At 35.5% G+C, this 13210-nt stretch overlaps 1 protein-coding gene across 50 annotated transcripts in view; it reads right to left on the reverse strand.

Moving 5' to 3' along the window:
* Dscam1 (Down syndrome cell adhesion molecule 1) overlaps window positions 1-13210 on the reverse strand; it is a 61349-nt gene that overhangs the window by 15509 nt on the left and 32630 nt on the right. For 20 of the 50 annotated variants that reach the window (XM_085203701.1, XM_085203681.1, XM_085203711.1 and 17 more), the window contains 12 exons: window positions 5928-6221; window positions 3942-4061; window positions 3346-3519; window positions 2861-2949; window positions 2554-2761; window positions 2107-2263; window positions 1764-2015; window positions 1561-1671; window positions 1239-1480; window positions 788-943; window positions 429-577; window positions 3-135 (listed from right to left, as the gene is read on the reverse strand). In XM_085203701.1, the coding sequence (XP_085059827.1) occupies window positions 3-135; window positions 429-577; window positions 788-943; window positions 1239-1480; window positions 1561-1671; window positions 1764-2015; window positions 2107-2263; window positions 2554-2761; window positions 2861-2949; window positions 3346-3519; window positions 3942-4061; window positions 5928-6221 (2085 nt within the window). Of the gene's footprint in view, window positions 1-2; window positions 136-428; window positions 578-787; window positions 944-1238; window positions 1481-1560; window positions 1672-1763; window positions 2016-2106; window positions 2264-2553; window positions 2762-2860; window positions 2950-3345; window positions 3520-3941; window positions 4062-5466; window positions 5752-5927; window positions 6222-6315; window positions 6604-6664; window positions 6953-8186; window positions 8478-9424; window positions 9710-9773; window positions 10059-10952; window positions 11241-11497; window positions 11786-11962; window positions 12251-12347; window positions 12642-12695; window positions 12990-13210 lie in introns of all 50 variants that reach the window. The other 30 variants (XM_085203687.1, XM_085203719.1, XM_085203702.1 and 27 more) reach the window with 11 other exon arrangements.

Below are 13210 nucleotides of genomic sequence, written 5' to 3' on the forward strand. Positions count from 1 at the left end.
ACCTTTGTCACTTGGGCTACAGGAGGCGGTAGCTGAGGGTTGTCCTTCTCCGATGATAGTGGAAGCAGTCACCCAGAAGTCATAACGGCCGGCCTTCAGGTCTGTAGCGGAGTAGCTTGTTTGAGAAGCGGGTACCTAAAACAGCCAAAATGAAACAAAAAAAATATAAACACAGTAAACACTGCTTAAAAAATAATCATTAATTTTAGCATCACGCGTTCTTCACGTGTGGGTGGGCAGAGAGAACATAGTGTCTTGGCACTCAGGGGAATGTTTGTCATTTCATTAATATATATTTTATATGAAACACAGTCCACTATATTAAAAAGCGTAATTTATTCACGTAAGGTACTTATATTATTTAATGTACGGCTTTGTCTTCCACCACTCGACACGTAAACTATCGAAAATTGGACGGTGCGCCTTACCTTATTTGGGTGAGGTTCAGCATTTTGGGCTTGCGTATATACATTGTAGTGAGTAACGACACCGTTAGGCTGCGCTGGTGGTCTCCACGATACGAGAATAGAATCTGCTCCCATAACTAAGGCTTTTACTGCACGAGGTGCTTCAGGTACTGTTGGAACAACAAATAACTAATTTATTTCAAGTTTTACTTTATAATAATCATAAAATTCAAAAGAATAAAAAATGTGTAGTAAGTAAAAAAACAATATCATTATCTTTAAAAAAGTTAAGGTAAATAAAATAAACATAAAAGATTTAACACTCAAGATTGGACGGCAAATAGAGAACGGAGAGCGGTACTAAGAATATTAATACTTACCATCTTGTTCAGTCTGGCAGTGGATAGGTGCAGATCGGACGCCGTCTCCTCCGTTGGTGGTCGCGAGAACTTCCATTGAATAGTTGGTGAATTTCTTAAGTCCGTGGAGAATAGTTTCGCTGCTGGCAGTGATTTTAGTGTCCTTGGTCTTCTCATCTGAAATATATATCGAATTACATTTTTTTATTTATTATATTCTGTTTGTTATATACAATTATATTAATAAAAAATCCTTCTATCTTACATTATAAATACTTTTGTTATTTTATTTATTTTATTGAGGAGATATTAAATAGATATACATAATTTGATTAAATAGATATACATAATTGATTACAATATTATGTTTTTTTATATAATAAAAGCTTTTCATATAAGTGAGGATACCTCTCATTATTTTTTATATTGGTGATGTTTCAATTTATCTCCTTTTAAGCAAAGCGTGACTTACCATACCACGTTTCGCTGGGGCCATAGACTACTTTGTATGCCTTAATCAGTCCGTTAGCAGCCGCAAGAGGTGGTGAAACCCATGAAACTCGAATAGTTTGCGCGGTAAGAGTGGTACAAAGCACGTCTTGAGGGGGGGCTGAGGGGGCTCCTTCTGCGGTATAGGCACGTACTTCGGAAGATATCGGACCGGAGCCCATTTTGTTGAAAGCCTGTACTACGATCGTGTATTGGGTGTATGTCCTAAAAATACAATCATTTTTTAGGATTACAGAAAGAAATGTAGATTATGTAGAGTTAATGTAATTTATTGTTAGGCTTACTTCAGGTTAAAAATGTCAAGATGGTGTTCCTTTCCGGATTCCTTCGAGATGTCAACAGTTTCGAATACAAAAGATTTATTGCTTGACGCCAGTTTATATCCTACATAGTATCTGCAATCAGTAGATAAGTAAATATTGTATATCATAGAATACGAAAATTGGAAATGTCGTAAAAGTAGGTTTATATCGGTAATATAATTTACCCTTGAAGTTCGCCATTCCAGTCATGAGGTTGAGGTGGCTTCCACGTGACACGAAGAGTGTGTTTATCGACGGCATCAACTTTGACGTCTTGTGGCATTCCAGTGGGCGCTTCTTCGGCGGTAATTATTGTGACAGTTTCAGATGGCTCGGAGGTTCCTAGTTCATTTTCAGCTACAATCCTGATGTGGTAAGCGGTAGCCGGTTTCAAGCTAAATACTCCCGCTTCAGTCGTGTCACCTGGTACGAGAACTCTGGAAAAAGAAAAATTAATATGATAGAAAAGAATATTTTTTCTAAAACATACTATGATAATAATTAATGTTACACAATTATCAGAATTACCTATCAATATCCTTTTCCCAATTTCCCTTGGCACGCTTGTATTCAATAAGGAACTTCTTGATTGGTGAATTTCCATCATAAGGGGCGGCCCAAGAAAGTTGAACGGTCCTTCCAGATTTGTCAAGTACTTTCAATCCATAGGGAGCTTCAGGTACCTCTGAAAGTATGAAGGTTGCATTTATTGAAATTGTCATAATTATTTATGAGGAATTAATAGCATAATCTATAAATTTAGTACACGTGAAGAAATAATTTTGTAACCTTTTTTGCAAAAGTGTGGCAGAAACGTGCATAGTTATAGTTTATATAAAGAAAGAGTGTAAATTAATAAAATAAATGTAAAACACACTTCCATATGATTGACAGTACAGACGAGTATTTATGTATAAAGTGACACAGCGTTCACACGTAAATTGGTTCTGTATTATAAGTAAATAAAGTTCTTACCTTGAATAATCATATTAATGCTAGTATCATCAGAGCCAAAGGCGTTGGTAGCGACGCAGGTGAAGAGAGCGCTGTCAGATCGTTCGGTACGTCGGATGCTAAGGTCGGACACCACTCCTCCGGGTAAAATCTCCTCGCGAATAGTGTATCGTGGATCAGATTTGGGTTCAAGGCGTTTGTTGTTCATATTCCAGATGATTCCGATTGGCTGCAATGTGAAATGATATTTTATAAATAATATTTTTAAAAAATTACCCAAGTAAATAAATTTATAATTATAACAAATAAAATTAAATTGCATAATTACCTTTTCACCTTTTGCTTGGCATTGTAAAACAGCTGGTTCGCTTCGGCGGGCAGTTTGGTTTCGCATTTTAATTTCAAATTGTGGTGGGGCTGAAATAGTGAAAAGGTACATACTAAGTAAAATAATTATCTTTACATATAAAAAACGGGACAAGAGCGAGTCGGGTTTGCCCACCGAGGGTTTCATACAATAATAGAAGGTCTCGAGCTGTTTCTGAAATTTAAGCTTAGCTTAGACAGAGCCCTTTCATCTGATACCGCATTTGAATTAGCGACTTTAATACCAAATTTTGCCTATTTTATAAGGCTATAATTTAAATTTGACCACAAAGTGATCTTATAAGGGTTCTTTTTTTCTTAAAAGGTACGGAACCCTAAAATTAAAATAGGCAGAAACCGGAAAGTGGAGATTCTTAACACTTTCTGTCTATACTATACTATACTGTATATGCAGGCGTTGCAATATTTCATATTTTAAAAACTCACCCTGTACACTAATAAGAATAACAGCAGATAATCCTGATCCAATTCCATTTACAGCTTCGCATAGATAATAGCCTTCGTTCGTCTTTTGAATATTCGCAATAGTCAATGTTCCATCCTCAACTTTTACATTAGGGTTATTTGGCTTAAGATCTTTGTAATCGCCGGGTGTATCCCCTAGAAATATAAAATATGCAATGTTTTTCACAAAATTGATTATTTGAACCCTTAAAAATTATCTATGATACTAAAAAACACATCAAATAAACATTCAAACAATGATTTTTAAAACTCTTTTATCGGTTGATTAATTATTTTTTTATTGCGATTTTTTATTAAGTCATCAACAAATAATACAAAATAGGAGAAAGCTCAAACTTTGGAACATTAGGTTCCTACACCATGATATGATTTCTCAATAATTTTAAAAGAACGGGAAGCAATCGATTTAAAATTTTATACTCTACGCAATAGAAGTTGCCGACTTCGGGTTATATATTAAAATGTATAATATGACATTTTAATATATAACCCGAATATATATGTAAGAATAACATTTTTAAAAAATAATATAAATTCCATAAAATTTGTCAACTCACCTTCAGCCCTTTTCCATGTAACCTGAGGCTTAGGGAATCCATCGGCTTTACATTCAACTTTAGCATCAGATCCTTGGGCAAATGCCTTATCAGTTGGTTCCAAAATCCAACGAGGAGGAACTAAAATATAACCACTTCATAAGAATGATTTATATTTTTTCTTTACTTTCACAATGCATGCTTTAACTATAAACTATATAGGACAATGTTTCTATTTTATCTCTGAGGAAATCCTCCGTTCAATTGTTTTTGCAATACACTAATTTCGACAATTTATTAATCTGTTTAGTAGATTTTGACATGGTCTAAAATTTTAAAAATTTATTTTTTCTTGTTATGAAAATTGTAAAAATTTTATTACTTCTTTTCAAACTTTATCACTTTTTTTAACACTTTTCATATTATTAATTGTTTTATATAACAAAAGTCTTTTTAATCAAAAATCTTTTAATTTAATATATTTCAAGATAATTTCGAAAAATATAAATATGAGTTTTTAAAGATCACTTATCATCTAAATACAGTTTCTATAACATTAAATTTTCATCAATAATTTTATGATAAATTAAAATATGTACATATTATAGCCAAAATGATTGAGTAGCGTTATTGCTGATAATGAACAACGATTTATTCCGTGAACAGTTTCAACCAGTCAGATAAATATATATTTTTTAAGATGTTACTGATAATGTTTCCTATATTTAACAATTTACTATTATTAACAATTATGTAAAATTTGTTTACATCTAGCACAATAAAATAATCATTGATTTTGTATTATTTCTAAATAATCAATTTCAAATTGTAAGAATTTACTATGACAAGTCTATGTAATTACTGTTTTTTGGCTGTAATATATATTAATAACGAATTTATATGAATACTAAAATTAATGTTATAGAAGCTTTTTCATAGAACATTAATAGTATGCGCAAATTAACCCCAATTAAGCGAGTAACTAAATACTAACAAACAAATAAATAAAAAAATATTGTTAAAACCAAAACCTAAAAAGCTGTTAAATAACGAATACAATGAATAATGTTCCATCACTCATTTTCATTCCACACCTATAAACGATAATTATTTGTATTTATACAATAATCTTTTATACAAACTTTAATTAAAATAATCAGAATGATAGAACATTACTTAAGCAAGCATGACAGTACAAAACAACCAAATATCCAACAATGCAAATTAAAGTAAATAAATAACAGGTAGGAATTACAGGATATGGTAGGGTTCAGGACATAGCAATATGCATGGTGGGATTGGAAGAAGAAATGGTTTAGTCGATGATAGCCGCAGCCGGTTCCTATTAACGATCATGTCCTAAGCTAATGCTTTCCTATGTCGCACGAATTCATATTTAATTAGGATTTTATATAATACTTGTGTAAACAGCTGATTAATCTAGTCGATACTTTGACGACAACTATATACGAATAAGCATTTAATATGCTATGCAAAGCTATTCCGTGCTAGGAGTGAGGGTTTGATGGTTTATACAAGTATATACCGTGTACTTCTAATGAGGCGGAATAGTTGGAAGAACCAGCGGCATTGCGCGCTACGCATACGTATTTGCCGCTGTGAGACCATCCTGCTGGGTCGATGAGGAGAAGTGATGCTCTTTGTGCGATTTTGGTGGCCATGACACCCACCATTTCTTTTAAAGGACGTTCTTTGAAGTACCATTGAATGTCTAGCGGAAGATCGCCTTCAGAAATCAAACAAGTAACCTGACTTGCCTGTCCCGCATAAAGAGGAGATTCAAATGCAAATGGAACTATGCGAGGCAATACTGAAAATAACCATAGACGGTCGGATTAAATCAATTTTTCACAAGCAATGTTAGTAAATTGAGATATTATTAGAGAGTGTCTGAGTGTGGTTGATTGGATAATAATTTATCGGTGCTAATGGTGATGTTAGTTCCCTTTATAATTGTATAATTTTGAAAAAAAAATTGAAACATGCCATTTACGACTAATGTAGCTGCATGTTCTGCGCGACCAGCCGCATTTTGTACAATACACGTATAGTTGCCCTGGTGGTTTGCGCTCACGGAGTTGATAGTTAGGACAGAGGCTCTAGGCCCTAACGGAGTGGTCATAATGTCTCGATGTAAACTTGAATCAACTGTTTCGCTGCTAAATGTCCAGGAAATTTCAAGAGGCAGGTCCCCTTTTGTTGCAACGCAATTTACTACAACAGCATCTCCGGGATTGGATGGCACCTCTCCGAAATTGAACGGTACTATCAGGGGCGGAACTGGGACAGTAAATATCTTATATTGAAGCGTTAGATACACAATTTTATATAAGAAAAAGAGAGGTGAAATATTTTTTATTATAATGTACTGCACCCTTTACAATTAACTCCGTAGTGTGAGATACGACGCCTCCTGTATTACTCGCTGTACAGTTATATACGCCTGCATGTTTAGCCTCCACAGACTCAATAGTAAGAACACTACTTCTCCGATCGATGCTACTGACACGAGCTCCAGGAATTTTAGTTGCCGACTGATTGTTTATTGTCCATTCTATTTTTACTGGTTGATCACCGTGAGTTATAATGCATTGCAGAGCAAAGTAGTCGCCTAAGAAAGCCGGTTCCGGACCGGAAGTGAATGGTGCAATTTTAGGAGGAACTGAAACAAACTTTATCTAAATCACTAATTATAAGAATCTACACTAAACGTTACGACTAACCGTATACGACTAAATCTGCAGAGTGTGTAGTACGTCCGGCACGGTTTTCCCCGACGCACATGTATGAACCAGCATGTTTTGCGTCAACAGATTCGATAATAAGTAAGCTACTACGTTTAGAATTTGTCATCGAATAATCATTATTTCTTAGAGATATTAATTGGCCATTAAAAGTCCAAGTTATCGTAAGAGGGAGATCACCAAAATTAACTGTGCACGCCGCTTGTAAATATTCTCCGACGTTTGCAGGTTTTTCACCAAATGAAAATGGTAGTATGTTTGGGGGTACTGGAAGAATATCATTATTTACTGTACAAATCCAATAATATAAATTTAAAAATAAACATAAAAGAAGTAAATAATAATATAAAAATATTATTTGGAACAGTTCTATAAGGGGCATATTTAAGCACCATTTATGATTAATACCGCGGTGTGCGAATGTACTCCCGCTTCATTTTCTGCGACACAGGTGTAGTTGCCAGCATGATTGTGCATAACAGAACCGATACTAAGAATAGCGCTTCGTTCTCCAATATTAAATACTGTTACCCCCGATCTTGGTTTTATAGGTTCATCCTCAAATAGCCACCGAAGTTGGAGCGGATGGTCACCTTCGATAACTGAACAAGCTGCGGTAACGACTTGTCCAGAATTCATTGCCACTTCTCCAAATGTAAATGGTTGGACCACGGGAGGAACTAAACAATAAGCAAGCAACATCTGATTATTACATTATTGACTTAATACCGATTACGTTAAGAGTGGCTGTATGGTCAACAGTTCCCGCTCTGTTGGTGGCTGTACAAGTGTAGTTGCCGCTGTTCATCCCAGAGGCTGATGGTATATCCAACACTGAGACCCGTTCGCTTAAGGTAGTCATTTTAACACCCATTCTACGTGTTACAATTTGACCTTGAAAACTCCATGTAATGTTCATAGGAATATCGCCTTTTGGAACATGACAATCCAAGTGAACGGATTCTCCCGAAAATACGGCCTCGTCCAATTCGAAGGGTTTGATGTGAGGGACGACTGAGCAAATAAAATAATATATAATATATTAGTTATATATATATATATATATATATAGAGAGCATGCTGGGACTTTTGGACATTTGAACTAAAATACCATTAACATGTAGAGGTGTTGAATATCTATGTTCGCCAGCTTTATTTTTTGCAATACATGTATAGTTGCCACTATGTGCACCAGTTATTGAAGCAATAGTTAAAAAGGAAGTTTGATCTGCTATCTTCAATGTCTTGATTCCCGTAACTGTCGAAAGATCTTGACCCTCGAAAGTCCAGGAAATGGAAATTGGCCGATCCCCTTTGCTAACATGGCATGTCATTTGGACAGATTCTCCATAATAGACAGACTCCTCAATTTCGAATGGCATAATATGGGGTGGAACTAATAAAAATAACAAAAAGAGAACGCTAAAATTAAATCTAAACGTGCATGATTTTTCTATGACGTTCAGAACTCTAAAGGAAAGAAAAGGGCGATATCTAATACCATGAATGTTGACAAGAGCTGAGTGATGGGTGCGCCCAGCTCTATTACTGGCTGTGCATGTGTAGTTGCCGCTGTGTTGACCCATTGCTGTAGGAATGCTAAGAACAGACGCCTTTTCCCCTAATTTTGTTGTAGTTACGCCCATATTGTTATGATAAGGTATCTCAAGTCCCTGAAAACTCCAGGTAATCTGAAGCGGTCGGTCGCCTTTTGATACATGGCAAGTAAGATGGACCGATTCACCAGCAAATATGGATTCTTCAATTTCGAACGGGATAATATATGGAACCACTTGTAATTAAAAATAAAATGATTAAACTACTTGGATATTAAAAAAATAGAAATAATTATAAGTAGCAAGCCATATGCAATAATGATATAAGTTACGTTTAATTATGTACCAGTTATTTTAAGTATAGTAGAGTAGAAAGCTACACCAGCGCGATTTTTTGCAATACATGTATAGTTTCCACTGTGTGCACCGGTTACAGACGGAAGCATTAAAACGGATGATCGTTCTCCAACCTTAGTAAAAGTTCCTAATTCGCGGGACAGTGTTTGTCCATTAAATTTCCAATATACTTCTAACGGAATATCTCCTTTTGATATGTGGCACATCATTTGTACTGATTCTCCCGAAAATAAGGCTTGATCAACGTCAAACGGCAATATATTCGGTACGACTATAAATATCAAATAAAATTTAAATGTGAAAAATAAAGGTATGATTAACATAAAATAAGAAATAAGCTCGCATTTTTTAATACAGATATAAAAATAGAATTCATGCTGCTTCTATTAATATATCTTTAAGACGTGACGAACATAAAATGGATGATAATGTGAAAAATGAAACTGACCATGAACGTTAAGGACAGTGGTATGATTAGTGGAACCAGCGCTGTTGGTGGCTACGCAGGTATAGTTGCCGCTATGACCAGCACTAGCCGCGGCAATAGATAAAAAAGAGGTACGCGACGTCATTTTAGTAGTCATAATGCCTAGATGCGATGATGTATTTTCAAACCCATGAAAATGCCATTTGATGTCTAGAGGCAAGTCTCCTTTCGAAACGTGACAGTTAAGTTGAACAGTTTCACCAGCAAATACTGATTCATCCGCTTCAAATGGTACGATGTATGGTAATACTGTTAATCCATAAAGCTAATATTATTATCTTATATGCAAGCGTGCAGCGTGCGGCAGAGCAAGCGCTGTATATGGAAAATACGAGATACCGTGGACATTAACTGTAGTTGAATGTAGAGCTAGTCCAGCTTGGTTTTGAGCATGGCAAGAATATTCGCCGCTATGACTAGCCGTAGCACTAGGAATTGTAAGAAGCGATGTTCGTTGACCAATTTTCGTAGTCATAATTCCTTCATGAGAAGATAATTCTTTCCCATGAAAACTCCAAGAAATAGTAACAGGCGTGTCGCCTTTAGAAACGTGACACGTTAGTTGTACTGATTCGCCGGCAAATACAGGCTCTTCAGCCTCAAATGGAACTATATGTGGGGGAACTGGTGGGAGAAATTAATAAACAAACTAAAATTTAAATTTAAGATAAATTTGATATTCTTGTACCCTGTACGTTTAATTTAGCTGTGTGATTTGTGCTTGCTACCATATTAGAAGCAGTGCAAGTGTAGTTGCCGGTATTTCTTTCTGATACGGACGGAATAGCTAAAATTGAACTTCTATCTCCCATTTTAGTTACAATAACTGCGTCGTTTTTTTCTAGAGGTCTATTTCGAAACAGCCACGTAAATCTAATAGGCATGTCTCCTTTTGGTATGTGACACATAACTTGTATGCTTTCTCCATAAAAAACAGCTTCATCGAATTCAAATGCGGATATAATAGGCGCAACTGTAATATTAATTAATATTTCTAAAATAGGATTAGGGAACAACAAAACATGTAAAGCACAGATTTTTCATCGAGAGCAAGTACCCTTGACATTTAGTGTTGCATGGTGACTAGCTTTGGCGACAATATTAGATGCAGTGCATGTATAGTTGCCAGAATGTTTTGCCGTCACAGTAGGTATTATGAGAGCTGAACCCATGTCCCCAACATTCATTATCGTCACCCCAGATAACAAACTCACATCGCCTCCACTGAAACTCCATTTGAATGTTAACGGTTTATCGCCTTTTGGAACATGGCACATAACTTGAACACCCTCGCCGAAAAACACGGATTCGTCGAATTCAAAAGGTGTTATAATTGGCGCCACTGGAATACAACTCGTATTTCTTAGGTACACTTTATGGACGCTAATCTGATGTATATTTTATATCTTTTACTTTTATGACCCGCCAAAGTTACTTAGGAAGAGGAAGAAGCAACACATATCTATACTAGTACTACAATAACAAGCTAAGGAAATATTTATGTACCATTTACATAAAGTTGGGCTGTATGATTCACAGAGCCTGCTGGGTTTGTCACAACGCAAGTGAAATTGCCTTGATTTTGATGCGTAACTGATTCAATGCTCAATTGACTTGCACGTTTACTATTTAGAAGATATATTCCTTGATCGCCAGTAGCAACTTTTTTTTTATTAAAATACCACTCAATTTTTAAAGGTTGATCACCTTTCATAACTGTACACGTAACAAGAACCATTTCTTGTGCATTTACCGGCTCTTCCCCAAACTCAAAGGGCATGATTTGTGGAGGGACTGCGGCAGGAAATTATGGAAAGTAATTAGCAAAATATGTAAAAGCGTAATATAAGGAGTTCCAACTTAGTACCGTTCACATATAATTCAGACGTGTGGTTGGTAGTTCCAGCTTGATTTTTAACGGCACACGTATAATTGCCCTGATTGTAATGTGAAACTGATTCAATAGCCAGTTGACTTGTTCGTTTTGTGTTTGTAAGTAAAATCCCATTGATATTAGATTTTAAAGGTGTCCCATTGAAGTACCACTCTATACTTAAGGGCAGGTCGCCTTTGGTGGCCGAGCAAACTACTACAGCCATTTCTTGGTCATTCAAAGGCTCGGAACCAAAATCGAATGGCATAATTTGAGGAGCAACTAAGAAAAATATAATCAATGTATGAAAAATGCTTTATATATGGTGTACTTTGTAGTTAAATCAAACGTAGCATATGTACTTGCATATGTATAGTTAAAAATGTACGTATGTATGTTCTATAGTGTATATAGGTATGTATATAATAATTTATAGGGAATAGGACTGCGAACATATATTTAAAACTTAAAATATTATAAATACTTATCAGATGACGTGCTAAAAGATAAGCGGCATTGATATTTCGTTTTAAAAGTACCATTTACGTTGAGAATTGCACTGTGACTACTGCGACCCGCTTCGTTTTCCGCAATGCAAGTGTAATTGCCGATATGCTCGTGTTGCACATTTTCAATACTTAAAACGGATATTCTTTTTCCATTTCTATTTATAAAAAGACCGTTTCCGGTACTTAAGGGTTCATTATTAAGTTGCCAAAATATTTTTAGAGGTAGATCACCTTTTCCTACTGTACATGTGAGTGAGACAGTGTCACCAGCATTTAAAATTTCTTCTCCAAAATCAAATGGCGTTACCTGCGGTACAACTATTCACAGGATATTATTTCAATTATTTGATATGATTATAAGTGTTTATATGCTTGAAGTGGCTTTACAAACGATAGGAAAAACTTTAAAGGAAGGAAGGGATTTGAAATAGAACTGTCCAAATAGAAAAAGCATTTGATCATTAATTTTTTTTGTCAATAAAAGTTTTAAGTTACCATTTACAATTAATTCTGTCGAATAATTAGCGTGTCCTGCTCGGTTCATGACATAGCAAGTATATACTCCTGTATGTATGAAGGACACTGCATCTATCGACAGACTGCTTGATTTGTGGCCAATTTTGGTTACTGTTATTCCTTTAATGGCTGACACATCGTTTCTATTTAAATACCATGTAATATTTAATGGTGTATCGCCCTTTGTTACCATACATTGTATTCCGACAGTATCACCTGCATTGGCTGGCTCGTCACCGAACGTGAAGGGATGGATTTGGGGTAAAACTGTACCAATAAGCTACACTTAATTGTTTTTCTAGAAACTAAATATTAATAAAACGGGATAAGTGGCTAAATAATTCAATAAATTTAAATAGATGACCATTAACTTCCAGCGTCGAACTATGGTTGACGTGTCCAGCTAAATTTTCAACGTGACACACATATATTCCTCGATGGGTTCCGTTGACTGAATCTATATTTAGGATAGACATCTTCCGGCTCATGCTTCCAATTACGATACCCAGAGTATTGCTTTGTGAAATTTTTCTCCCGTTTAAACTCCACGAAAAGCTAGCCGGTAAATCGCCTTTATTCATAACGCACTGAACTGAAGCCGTATCGCCAGCATTAGCGGGTTCATCACCGAACTCGAAGGGTAAAATTTGAGGAGGAACTGTAGTAATAGAAAAGCATTTAAAGAAAAAAAAAGGAATAGAAAAGAGCGAACCATTAACACTAAGGGCAGTAGTGTGATTTATTTGGCCTGCTTGGTTCCTGATCTCGCAAGTGTACGATCCACGATGAACAGCATTGACAGATTCAATATTTAAAATTGATGTTTTCTTGCTTATAGTAGTGAGAACGACGCCAAGATTATTATGGATTCTTATTTCTTCTCCATTAAATAACCATTTAAAGGCTACAGGAAGATCTCCCTTGCTCATTACACACGAAACTGATGCAGTTTCACCTTCATTTAGAATCTCTTCACCGAATTCGAACGGAGTAATTTGTGGCGGGACTAAGAGTAATGATTTTTCATTAGGTATAGGTGGTTTTTGGAAATGTATTTTTTATATAAAACAAAATGTTACAAAAAAGCTAAAATTCATTTGGTCTGGTACCGTTAACTTCTAGTAACGCGCTGTGGTTGACAGAGCCAGCGAAGTTTGTCGCCACACAATAGTATGTGCCCCTGTGGATTCCGTTAACGGAATCAATATTTAGAATGGACGTCTTTCT

Source organism: Heliconius melpomene, chromosome 19 (genome assembly GCF_056956725.1).
Source record: "Heliconius melpomene rosina isolate 202511_hmr_F chromosome 19, ASM5695672v1, whole genome shotgun sequence".
Lineage (NCBI taxonomy): Eukaryota > Metazoa > Arthropoda > Insecta > Lepidoptera > Nymphalidae > Heliconius > Heliconius melpomene.